A 13,574-nucleotide genomic window follows, 5' to 3' on the forward strand; every position below is an offset into this window, starting at 1 on the left:
TAAAATTGAATTAAAGAAAACAATTAAGAACTAGGGTAAAAAAAGTAACAAACTATACTGAAAACAATAAACAATTGAATCAATAAACAAATGAATGTAAGAATAGACTTTCTAGAATATGATCTAAGTAATGAAATGGAATAAAATAAAACAATTAAGAATTAGAATAAAAAACAGGATAAAAACTACATTGAAAGTAGTAAAGTAATTAGAAAAATTGTAAAAGAAGGAAAAATCGTAAAAACTAGAAATAAATAAGAACAGAAACTAAAATAAAACAAAAATAGAACTGGAAAATGGAATTGTAATGGATATGCATTAAAACCTAAGAGAATCAATCTAGAAATTCAAAACGCCATACAGGAACCATCGTCAAGTCTCTTTCAATCTTGAATGCGATGAATCCATAATTTGAATTTAAAAGAATACAATTCTTAATCAAGAATTGAAAACTTTTAAAGATTCAAGATAGAAAACAACTTGTTAAACAACAATCAGTTAACATGTTTCCTTGTTTGATGTTGAATATTTCAAGAATTGAATTCCGTAGACTGTTATTTAAAACTCAATAGACGGTCTAAAAATATAAAACAAAAAACAATTTTACCATAATTAAGTGTCTAATCAATGAAATAAAAGCATGAATAAAATTCAATCAATGAAACATATTGCAATATGCAAAAGTTGAGAGTAAAACAACTGTGAATTGTAAATCAAGAATAGAGAATAAAAATTGAAAACCCATTTGAAAGCGAAATTGCAGAAGTGAGAAGTGAAAGAAGATGAACCAAAAAATATATTTGAAATATATGTTGGAATATATTTGAAATATATTTTTAATATACAATTAAAAACATATTATGTATAAAAATGTTTTAAATTATCATCTCTAAATTTTGAAATATATGTTGGAATATATTTACAAATTATACAATTAAATATAATTCTTTTAGTTCTGAGTTGCATATTTAAAATATAATTTTAATTATATAGCAAAATATTTTCAATTTATGGATGATTTTAATTTTTCTCACACCCGTGGAAATGTAGGAAGAATGTATGAAAGTGCTAAAAGAAATAACCGTTATATATGTAACATTCATTGTGTATCACACATGTTATAATACCAAAGGTTTTTGTAACTCTTACAATTTTTTCCACGATTGAGAAAGAAAATTTAAAAGCGCAAGTTAAGCCTAGTTACTTGCTCTTTAATTTAATTTCAAAAAAACGTCATTTTTCTCTTCAATTAAGTTATACAAAATAATTAATTAATTATTTCTCAAATTTTTTTTTTTATTGAAAATATCTATTTGGGTTGATAATGATTGGCCTTATTCCACATTTTCATTTATAATAAAAAATTAGTTACATAATTCTTTGTTTTTGTACAAAGTTCCTTTATCATTTGATATATTTAAATATTTTAAAGTTACAATTGTTTTAATGAGTACTTTTATATAAAACATTAATTATTAATTTAAAATTCAAAATTCAAAATTCATAATTCATGATAATTAATAATTTTAATTATCAAATAAATTGATAATTAACATGATAGTCTATAACTTTTAAAACTATGAGATGGATGAAAAATTTAATTATTGAATAAATCCAAAATTCAACAAAATATCATAACATGACATCACATCGTTATTTTATTGAATAAAAAGAAATCACACAAACAACAAAATTTTACTAGGACAAAAACTATGCCAAGAGAAATAATGTAACTATCTTAATAGTGTTTGATAAAAATAAATATTAAAATCATGTTTGATGAATATAAATATCACTCCTATCAACAGAGTTAGTTGAGATACTATGATGCTTAAAATGAGTTTAATTTATTTTTTCTTAAATATCACCCTTTGTAGTTTAAAATTGTAAAATGAAACAAACAAAAAAAAAGGCATAAGTGTTTAGAAAGGGACAAATACTACTAAAATATCTTGAAATATCTAAGAGACTACAACAAAGGCTATACAATTTATGACCTTATCTTCTTGTAAACCAAATTTTAGCTCTGCCAAGAAGAATAAGAAAATGTTGTGTTCTTGGTCGTCAATGCCAATAGCAGCATGACCATGATGGCTTTTAGTTCACTTTTTTGCTCCACTCGTTTCATTCCCACACCCTTTCTTAGTACTGCCACAAACCTTCTTTCTCCACAACACACTTATGCCAGTTTCATTCCCCAGAAGAAGCAGTGCAAGAGAGAGTTCCCTCTCCCTGCAGTGGCTTCAGTTCCTTACCAACCCATCAACTTTGAGTACCTGCAAGAGGAATTCAGTGGGCATGGAGTCACCTTTGAAGAAGCTTGTGGCAGTTGTGTTGTGAAGATGGAGCTGAGAAATGGAAGCACTGTGACCATGATGTTGCCAAGTGGATTGATCACCTCGTACAAGGCCCTCATGTGGCATGGGGGCAAGGTGGAATTGCTCCACACTTCTGTGTCAGAGGGAGAGAATGGTGATCCTTTAATTCAAGGTGGGGTGTCTTTAAACTTCAATTTTCAAACTGATCATGATGGTGAACTCTCTTGGTCTCCAACAAATTGGGTTCTGCATAAGATTCATGGCAAACCACGGGAATCCATTCAGGTCTGTTTTCTTATGAGTAACTCAGTAGAGTGTGTAAGAGATATATCTATATTCTGAATCAATTAAGATAATTCTAAATAGGATAAAATATGTTTTTAAGTCTTCAAAATTCATCTTACTCAAAATTTCATTTAATTTGTTCTCATAACTTAAAAATAAATTAATATTTTAACCTATTGCGTTAATTTTTTTTTAATGTGTTAAACGTATTTTAGAATGAATTTAAATTGTTTAAAGTGTTTTAACATGTTTCAACTTAAATGTTAGTCTAAAATATTATTTAACAAATAAAAAAAATTAAGTTATTATAATTTAAAAGAATTATATTTATTCAATTTTAAAATTTGGAAACCAAAATATATTAAAATTTGAAATATAGACAAATTTTAATTTTATGTTGAAATTTAGACTTTAAAAATATATTTAACCCTTGTAAATATGACTCGTAAAGTGATTATTATAAAAGTAAAATGATTCACCTTGTGTGTGAATTTATGATTGAGATGGTGTGATAATTCTTTACACTATTAGTGTATTTGATGAAATTTGTATTTTGTTCTATTCATTGTTTGTAACTTGATTCCATCATAGAAACTTCTCTTTGGATTATCACACGAGTTAAAGCTGGCTTGTTTTAGAAAAATTGGTTTTGGAGCTTGGTTAATGCCATGTGATCAAGTTTCCATGCGTTGCAAAATAGATACTTAAGTTAATTTTTCCTCATAATTCCAATTCATTTATCCTAAAAAAAATATGTATGTTAAGCGCCTTTCTGTTCTTACATTTTCTTTGTAATAATAACTATTTACTTAAGGCATCTTGCGGATATCTCATGCAGGTAGAATTAGCAACCAGAACACCAGATGACAAGATTGATTTAAAATACATAGTGACTTTGGGAAAAGACACCTTAAACTCACAGCTTAAAATCTCAAACAGAAGGTCTTTACCCCTTCAGATGACAGGGTCAATACTGAGTCATTTGACACTAAGCTCACCAGAAGCAACTTATGCAATAGGGTTAGAAGGATCAAGTTACTGTAGTACACCCTTGTTTGAATCTGAGTTTATGTTGAGTCCTAAAGATTCAAGCCAAGGAGAAGGCTCTGGAAAAGTATTTCCTCAATGGGGTACAAAAAGTCAGAACAATGGATTGAAAGGTAGCCAGGTATATAATGAAGAAATAGACAACTACAAGCAGTTAAGTGAGGAACTAAGTCTTCTATACACAGAAGCCCCGCGAAGTTTCACCTTGATTGACAGGGTACGTAATTATCATTCACAACATGTGGAATAAATAAACTCATGTGTATATAAACTCATGTTCATCTCTTATTTTATCCGATGTGGAATTTTGTTTGTACTCAACAATATATAAGTAAACTGCATTGTTGTTTCCTTTTAAGTAGAATTAAAAATGTTTTTTAGTCCCCGAACTGCTACCTAAAATTAGAATTCGTTTTTTCTTTTAAATTTTAATATATTTTAGTCTTCAAATTTTAAAAATGAATAGATATAATCTTTTTAACTTTAAGAGATTATTTTTTCAAGTTTGTTAAATGATATTTTAAGTTAACATTTAAACTAGAATGTGTTAAAATAGTATAAACAACTCAAAAGTCATCTAAAATGTATTTGACACATAAAAACAATTTAATATAGTTGATTAAAATGATTATATCTATTCATTTTTAATGTTTGGAGACTAAAATATATCAAAGTTTTAAACAGGAATCAATTTCAATTTTACATCCAAATTTAAAGACTAAAATCCTATTCAACCTTTTTAATTATTCATAGTAGCTCATCCAAAACAATTGGTTTCATCAGGGTAGAAGAAACTCAGTGTCGGTTGGAAGAAGCGGATTTGATGAAATGTATCTATTCAGTCCTGGCTCACGTGTTGAAATTTACAGTAAATATTCCTACATATGTGTAGGCCAAGCTTCCATCCTCAAACCAATAATTGTAAGTCCTCAAGATATATGGAAAGGTGAGCAGTTTATATATAATCCAAATCTTGATGCGTAACTTTGCTTTTGCTATGAATAGAAAGACACATAAGCATTATGTGTAAAATTTAGGTGTCCTTTTGAAATTTTATTTGCTGGCAGCGATGCAAATTGATGATTACAATAGACTGACAACGTGTAAACAGCAACACTAATATATTATTTTCCATATGCAAAATGCCCTGAAGTTTTGTACAATTTCTAATGATAAATTTGTTCTATATTCCTCATCTCTTCTAGAAGTTAATCAACTTAAAAATAATTCTAGAGATAAAATTAATCACCCAATATAAAGATAAAATTAAGATAATCCTATCGTATGTTTACAAAGCTTAGAACATGTGATAAAATATATATATTATATTGTCTTCTGGATACAAATTATGAAGGGTGTATGCCTTTATGCATGCTAATACATAATTTTTATTCATATCTGAAACGTGATGCAAATGTATTGGCATGACTAATTACTTTTGCGTCGTGTCTTTTAATATAACTTCTGTTTATCTTATTCAAAAAAGAAATTAACCACCGAATATGTCTAGAAGCTACCGTTCTCATGCAAACAGAAAAACCTCAACAAGTGCATAACTTCAGATATTAAACAAAAATGAAAAGAAATATATCCATGTCTAGTCTAATATACCATCATTTATATTAATTTTGGTTGAATCAAATTATCCATTCAATTCCAAATACAGCATGAGCTTTCAGTCCACCGGAAGGTAGAATTCAGCCAAAAGTTTGGGACTCTACGAGAAAAAATAAAAGTACATTAGGTATACCCATACTGATCTTCTATTTCTACACTGAGATTCCCAACATTTAGTTGGAATGAGGTAATACTTTCATATAAATTATATAATTCTCATAATTATCAGTTTGTAGACACTAGAATGAGCACATTATGTCGGGACAAGAAAATGGCATTCATCCTGACTGTTGATCCAGAGTAAAGGAGTTGCTATTGCAAGAAGAGCAAAAGAAATGCCATAAACTAATTTATGCTTAGTCTTTTGAAATGGCTTTCCCACGAGCACTGTTTCAGTACCATTTCCCCTATCAGGGCCAACCTCGGAAGGCCTCCTCTGCATATCAGAGTTAACAGGATTGTCATCAGTTGATGAGACTGACTCCGGTCCACCTTGAGACTGATCATCACAGTATAAGCCTCCATTCTCTTTAGCATCACACTTGACGTGATCTGCAATACCATTTTGATCATATTCTGAAAAAGATGCTGGACTCCACATAATATTGCCTGATGATAGACTCTTGATCCTTCTATTCGGTTTCTCAGAGCAATCTGAAATCTCATCATTTGGGTCTTGAAGAGAGTGAATGAGCTTTCTAGGAGTCATAAAAATTTTGAAGTTCTCCTGCGTGAGGGATTTCTGAGTACAGGAACGAGGACAATCTGTTAGCTCTTCGGAACAAAAAGAACTGTTATTGTAATGATAAACATACCAGCATAGGAAATCATTAAAGTTTCAATTAACAAATAAAATGTGATTTGTCTGTACTGCCATAAAATTGGCAGCTTTTATAGCCTGCTAAAAAATATGTTTACATAAAGTTTATACTGATATGGAAAGAAAAAACTTAAGCTAAGTAATGAAGCACTGATGTTTGTGCAAATACAATATTAAACGGGGCACGAAAGGCTAAAAAACATCAAGCTAAGTATATGTAAGGTATAAATTAAACTGAGTATAAGGAATAGTACATCACAATAAAACATATGTTCGTTCTTCTTCCTATGTCTAGCTTTTTTCTTCTTTTAACAATACCATTGATAAAAATTTTACTCCTTAACAATACCATTGATAAAATTATTTCAAGGAGTAATGACTAACAAAATATCTTCGTTGGGTCATACTTTCTTCATTATGATTATTTTAAAAAGAAATGTTAACAAATATTTGTAGAAAGCAATCTAATACTAGAAACATTTAACTAGTGGACAGATAATAGAAGAGTCTAACGTGGCAAAGTACAGTACAGACAGTAAAAGGGATTTGAGAATATAAAAGCTCCATAAACTATAAGAATTGGTTATGCAATATGACTTTCAACCATTTCAAGTTAACAAAGCAAGGGAAGGAAAGAAACATTTTGGAAATGGGTACATGTAAATGTTAAATTGTGAGTGAGGGCTGTGAGGCTATCCCTACATCATATTCAATTTTATTAACAGAATTTTAATAAAATCTGATTAATATCTGATAAACTTACTCGAGGACTTTTGCTAGCAGTTCTAGGCGCTCCACGCCAAGGACTTTTGTGCGTGAAAACAGTAAACTCTCCGGTTAAATCTCCCCCTCCATTAGAAAATTCATGATCCATAGTGTGCTCCAAAGAGGCATTTCCATGCCCTGACTTTGAGAACAAACCATCCTTGAGGGACACATCAACCTCTCCATTTTCAAGACTCCAAAGCTTCCTATTCACACTCCTTCGCTCGTAGAAGTCTTGAGAAGGCAAACTAGTTAAAATGGGAGACCCAACAGGGGATGCAAATCCATTGAAGAAGTCCAAGGTACTGGTACGTGACTCAGGGGAAATAGATGATGGAGAACAATCTCCACCGGAAAAACTTTCGCCCTCCATAAAGTCTTTCCTACTGAAATTTGAACCCGTCACAGAAGCAGGAATCTTCACACCTCTTGATTTTTTATCAGTCAAAATCACCTTGGCTGTTTGCAAAGCCTCAAATGCAGCTCCTTTGACATATGCCATTTTGTCTGATTGAGCCAGCTCCATCACCTCAATTATCTGTTCAACCTCCGAAAATATGCTCCTGCGATCTAGACATTTCATCAAAAAGTTCACCATTTGAATGGCTACAAACCGCTTCTGAGAATTTCCCTCCAAAGGCTCACCGCCAGCATTTAGTATTCGCAATCCAGATTGTATGAGCAATCTAGCATAGGCTTCAACAATCAAAGCATTACGCTTCGCCAGGGTCATAACAAGACCCATGTGTGAATTGGTTTGAGTAGACTTTCCCTCCAATGCCGCAGCAACATTTTGGCAAACCCTATTAACCATCTCATCTGAGGCAAAACGCCAATTATCTGAATCCACAAGAGCCTTCAAGCAAAGGGCTGCACCACATGCCAAACTCTCTAGAGAACTTGAGAGAGAGTCTGAAAGGGGCTTACAAAGAGTGTGAATTATTGGCCTCTTCTTCTCTTCTGGTGTTGTGGGGTCAATTCCATACCTGGCTATGGCTGGAACCACCTTTGAGCACGCCTGCTGAAGAGGAAAAGAGCCTGCACTTGAAGCTAAGGTCTGAATTATGGATTGCATAATGATGTCGATCATGGGAACAATCTTGACTCCATGAACCCGAGCAAGAACCTCGTACAGTGAAATTGTGAATTCTCCAGACAAAGAACCAGTTTCCTTGGTCTCGGAAACTTGAGCAAGAAAGATAGGAATTGTCTTCATGTCCAGATCTTTCACATACGACTTCAATGCTCTCATTGCAGATTTACGGCTATCTGCATCTTTGTCAAGATTTTGGATCTCTCTTTGGAGCATTGGACTCAAACTCCTTCCCATTATGGAGCTAAAACAAAGAAAACAACTCCATAAGAAACAAATAACAAGACTACAGACAATTACAAAACCACAATGAGCAAACACATAAAAATATACATCTCATTTTGGATATCCCTACAGCAGAAAACACACCCCACCTCAGTTCACTACGTCAACAATTTGAGTCAAAGTTCACGGATTTTCAAGAAAAAAAAAGAATAATGGATTAATCTTACAACTGGGACAGTCAAAATTCAAAGTGAATGATAAACTAAACAATGATTAATGTCTCACAGCACAAAAATGATTAATCTTGCAAACAAGACAATGAAACGACTTAGAAAAGGAATGAAAACCCCCCAGTGACTGCAAACTTAATTACTCTCTTTGTGATCTTGAATCTGATCAAACAGAAAAAAAAAAAGACAAACACAACCTTTATCTTTTAGGATACCAACAGTAAATAGGAGCAAAAGAAAGGCATATTCCAGCTTCCAAGTGTAAATCAAACAGCACTGAACCAAAAGAAAATTGCAATATTCAATTTAAAAAACACCTGTCGTATAACTGAGTGCAAGAGAGTGCACTTGACAGTGCAAGGGAGATAATGGTAACAGAGTGGTAGAAACGTTTCAGAACGAAAGGGCTTCTTCACTCAAATTCAAATTGAGCTTGTTTTTAGGTATTGTGTAATGATGACAACTGTTCCTTGCCTTTTATTTTTACATTTCTGGCTTATAACGTTCTTGGAAGGTGTGAATTATTCATTCATTTGAATAGTTACGTTTTCAAAAACATTTCAAAAATTCCACCGCCGTCCCTCCATTCCTGGTCCCACAACGAATTAAAACCCATTCCGGACAAAAATACCGTCCAACACTTTTTTATTTAATAAAATTATATTCACAGTTTCTTTAGGATTTTTTGGATTACACCTAGTATTTTTATTTGACTATCCCTACATTATATTTCTTCATTATTTAAATAATGTTACGTAAACATATGCTACCTTTTTAATTATTTAGTAATATTACTTCATGTAAAAAATTATTATAAATATGAAAAACTAGAAGTTTTACCTGTAATGTAATAAAAACACATGTCCAGCACTATCACTATTGTTGTGTTCACTTCAACATCATGCGGGTATTTGTGAGCAATGCGTTGATTGTTGTGTTCATTTAAGACGAAATGCGAGGAAGGATTGCTGCGATTTGTGGGATGTATAAATTTTGGCTTAAATGCTTACTTTGTCACCATGTTAAGGGATGAATTTCTGTTTAGTATCCGGTTTTAAAAATGAAGACATTGAGTCCCTGTGTTATGAAAAGTATATGAATAAAGTCCACAAAGAAAGAACAAGTTCAACAAATCATCAAAGAAAAAACTAAACAAGAGAGAAAAAAAGCTGGACAGCAGAAGAAAGAAGAGAAAAGTACGACCACATCAACATGGACTTAACGTCGTTGTTGTCAACTTAACAGACAAAAGCTTATTCATACACTTTTCATAACATAGGGACCTAATGTCTTCAGTTTTAAAACCGGATACTAAACAGAAATTCACCTCTTAACATGAGGACGAAATAAGCCATAAATTTTTGATCACTCGTGAGAATGGAAAGATTTGGAGAGATTTACGGTGCAATATTTGATTTACTCTTGAATTATTACAGAATTCATGCTCGAGTCCTGAAGCTAAATACATAACTTATTCTAACTATCTAATAATTGATTCCTTCGTTAATAATAAAAACACCATAGTAATCTGTGTGTTGAGTGCATTGAAGATGATCACGAAGAAGGAGCATTGTCTATGGTAGATGACGTTGATGGCCATATGAAGATGATGGTTGAAGATGAAGAGGAGTTTGAAGTTGAAGAAGATGAATAACAATGGCTGAAACAAAATTTGTTGGAGGTGTATTCGGTTCCTCCACCCGTATTCGGTTCTAAGGGTGTGAAGAATTTATATGGAATGGTGTATTCGGTTCCCAAAGTTCGTATTCGGTTCCTTCTGTGTTTGGGCTAGCGTTTCACACTGTATTCGGTTACAACGTTATTCGGTTCCCTTGGAGCATTTCTTTCCAAGCTTGGTGGTGGAGGTGCAGGCGCCATGTTCAACGAAGCTGCAAGCGCCATGTTCATCGGTAGACGCTGGATTATGTACACTTGGTTCAGTATGTTATACATGTGTATTCCTTGTTGGGTGCGATATTAATTGGGTTCCCATTCGTTCCCCTCCCTAGCATGGATTCGGTTAGAGAAGTGATGGAAGGGTCGCACCTCCCAACAAAAGTTGTGCATAAAAGAATGCAGTATAGACTAGGCAGTGACTCCTAGGTCGTCTCTCAAGGACCAAATTGTGGTTCGAGTCTTAGGTCAAACACGTAGTGAGGTGGGGGTTTGAAGGTGTTCTTGTGATTATAAATAAACGAAATTAAAACTGGAAATTAAATACAACCAAACATAATTGAAAACATTCAAAGGGAATGAAAACATTAAACTGAATAGTCCTAAAGCAAGCTGTGTGAACAAGTTAACATGCAAGAAATAAATGACAGAACACACAATGCTCTTAACTTGAAATGTTCAACACCATATAAAGAGACATTTTTAGAGCTAAAGGAAAACAAAAGAGAATCATGCAACCCGAGAGCTTCCAAAGAAAGAAAATAAAATTGTGCTTCCTTCCAAGAAAGTAAATCAGCACCACTCAAGCAAATAAAGTAAATGCATTCCCAAAGCAATTGAAGCACCGTGCATCCCCACTCACTATGAATCCCATCCATTCCTGTGACCGAGAGTAAAAAAATGGAAAATGTGTGTGTGAAAACTAAAGTGCAATATAGAAATAAGAAAGCTTTGACGTGAATAATAATAAAAAAAAAACAACGTTCAACATAAGCATCTATAACTTGGACATGAAATTACTAAAGCATAAATTCATTTTTCGTGAATTAAAAAGCAACGATGGAATTAAGAAAAAAATGAGCAGCTGATTGTATTCAAAATAAAGAAGACCAAATAATAAAGACACCATACAATCAACCAAAGTATCTATCTTTTTCTAAGCAAACTGAAATAGTAAAAATTGATTCCTGCTGACGCAACTCATTTAACCGTGGCCCTCCATCCTCTCGGTGGCTCTCTCACGCATTACTGCTTCATTCTCCATCCAACTGTCCATCTACTTGCTCCATGCTTATTTCAATCATCGTTTCATGCTTCCAGCCGTGCAGCCTCCTCGGTTCATTCCATCACCGCTTCACTTCTTCCATAATCAGTCACCGTGCTCCATTCTACACGCTGCTACTTCCCTTCTCTTCCAGCTCCATTCTTGAGAAAGTAAAGTGCCACTCCAGTCGGCTGGAGCTCATCCTCCCAGTGATGCCCTTCTTCAACCCATTCTGCTCCTCTTCAAAAACCGAGAGAGCCCAAAATACGAGTGTCCCCTTCCAGCTCGGTGCCTTTCTTTCTTCCAGCACCCCCTTTCATTCCCAAGCTGCTTCCGCGTGTGTTGATGTGTGCTTTGGGCCGTGACCGTGCTGGACACAAGGCTGCGTGCTGGAATGCTGGAATCCCGTGTGCAGGCTGCTGGAAAATGAATGTATTAGGCAGCTTCTCTGGACACCCCCCTTTGCTGGTTGTCACCCTTTTTCCAATAATGAAACACCCCTCTCTCATAAGCCCAAAAAATAAAATCACCGTAATACCCTTTGTGCACACTTCTTTTGTGGAAAGTCTTGAATCATGTGATGGCCCTCTAAATGTCCCAAATTATATTTCCAAAAATTTCCCTACAATTAATATGCAAATAATTAGCTCAAATAATTCAAATTAATTAAAATTTGAATTTCCGATCAAATTAAGCACAATTAAGAAAAATGGGAAAATACTGGACATTTAAGCACAATTCCCTTATTAAATTCGGTACAATAAGCTAAGTGAAATTGAGAAAATATTGACTCATCAAAATAGACCACACTTAGTCTTTTGCACTCCTGGGCAAAATCAAGACGCAGATCAGGGAACAGTTCAAAGGACATCCAGGGTATGACACAAACTTAGAACACAGAAAACAAAGACTCGCAAGGAAACAAACAGAATTTACACAGTCCTCACGAAATCTGGACAGAGAAAAGAAGTAGACAATTCCAACTCATAATCAGAGAAAGCAGATACTCATGAAATCATCCAAGCAATTCAAGACATGGCAAAATGATTATTCAGCTCAAGAGGTGAATCAAAAGTAACAAAACCTCACAGATGCACTATCAGTGTTTCTCTCAAGTGTTTAGGGTAAATCAATGTCACTCAATGCACTCAAGAAAGCAAGCAACAACAGACTTGGCAAGCCTCCAATATCAACACTCAAACACATGCATGTTCAAATCAAAAGGTCTTTTATGGGTGAAATGGGGCCAAGGACAAGGGAGGATAAATGTGGATGAGACGCTACAAACCAAAAGAAATAGAGGAGCAATGGGGAACAAGTGTAAACACAGTCAAATCACACCCAAAACCTCTAATTCAATCCTCTTCTTGACTCCATTATTCGCACCCTTTTTTTTTTCATTCATTTTTTTCATTTTTTTTTTCATCCTGTCTCTTTTCTTTTCTTTTCTCACTCTTTTCTTTTCTCTCTTTAGCACACAACTATAAGAGACAAGATATAAATCATAATTCTAAAAACAAAACAAGAAGAGGAACCAACTAGCCAATTTATCAGAATCCCCAGGGAGACCACACTTGTTCCCAAGACACTTCCAAAGCTCCAAAATTCCCTAAGGTTAAGGTAATCATAGTTTTTCACTTAGGGCTAGTGTATGAGCTTCAAAACAAAGAAATGGGGGAAAGTATAGGCTCAAAAAGGGTTTTCAAAGAATCAGAGCAAGGTAAGCTTATTTGGCTAGAGAGGGTCAAAAACAAAATTGCCTTTATCACTTCCAAACATGCATATTAATCAAGAATTATCAACAAGAGTCAAGCCAAGGCATATGTGCAAGCAATCAAGAGACATATCACACAAGAAAGAACATAAAGTGGCTCAAATCTCACACAGGGTAATGCTGTCACAATCAATTCAACTCTCAAAAATCATAATCATCTTCCAAAGCAGAGAAAAGCAAGGATTTCAAACAAATAAGTATCAATCAAGTGAAGGAAATGATAAGTCTACAACCCAAACAACGTCCAGAAATGAAGAGAAACATGTAAAATTGTGCACAAAACAAAAGAAAAACTACCTAGAAAAGAAAAAATTTAACCAAGAAAACAAAAACTAACGAAGAAAAATAAAAATCTCCCCCAATAGACCACACTTAAACTACACAGTGTCCTCAATGTGTCATAAGCATAAGATCAGAAATCAAAACAGTCAACAGATCATGGACAAGTGCAATAAAAGTAGG

At 33.6% G+C, this 13,574-nt stretch overlaps 2 protein-coding genes across 3 annotated transcripts; one reads left to right on the forward strand and one right to left on the reverse strand.

Annotated features, from left to right (window-relative positions):
* The first annotated feature begins 2,002 nt into the window (after positions 1-2,002).
* NDF5 (NDH-dependent cyclic electron flow 5) lies at positions 2,003-4,813 on the forward strand. The gene is made up of 3 exons (XM_047302743.2): positions 2,003-2,603; positions 3,442-3,867; positions 4,434-4,813. Exons 1-3 carry the CDS (start codon positions 2,082-2,084, stop codon positions 4,632-4,634), a joined length of 1,149 nt encoding a protein of 382 aa, XP_047158699.1. The 5' UTR covers positions 2,003-2,081; the 3' UTR covers positions 4,635-4,813.
* A 433-nt stretch (positions 4,814-5,246) lies between these two features.
* On the reverse strand, positions 5,247-8,873 carry LOC124829273 (protein SINE1-like). 2 transcript variants are annotated; one of them, XM_047302744.2, is made up of 3 exons: positions 8,718-8,873; positions 6,851-8,189; positions 5,247-6,009 (listed from the first exon to the last, which is right to left on the reverse strand). In XM_047302744.2, exons 2-3 carry the CDS (start codon positions 8,180-8,182, stop codon positions 5,521-5,523), a joined length of 1,821 nt encoding a protein of 606 aa, XP_047158700.2. In that variant the 5' UTR covers positions 8,183-8,189; positions 8,718-8,873; the 3' UTR covers positions 5,247-5,520. The 2 variants fall into 2 exon arrangements, with proteins under 2 accessions (XP_047158700.2, XP_087968641.1); XM_088112515.1 differs by lacking the exon at positions 8,718-8,873 and adding an exon at positions 8,598-8,618.
* Positions 8,874-13,574: the final 4,701 nt, after the last annotated feature.

The sequence above is a fragment of the Vigna umbellata genome, chromosome 4 (assembly GCF_029865625.1).
Source record: "Vigna umbellata cultivar VRB3 chromosome 4, Vumbellata_1.0, whole genome shotgun sequence".
In the NCBI taxonomy this organism is placed as follows: Eukaryota; Viridiplantae; Streptophyta; class Magnoliopsida; order Fabales; family Fabaceae; genus Vigna; species Vigna umbellata.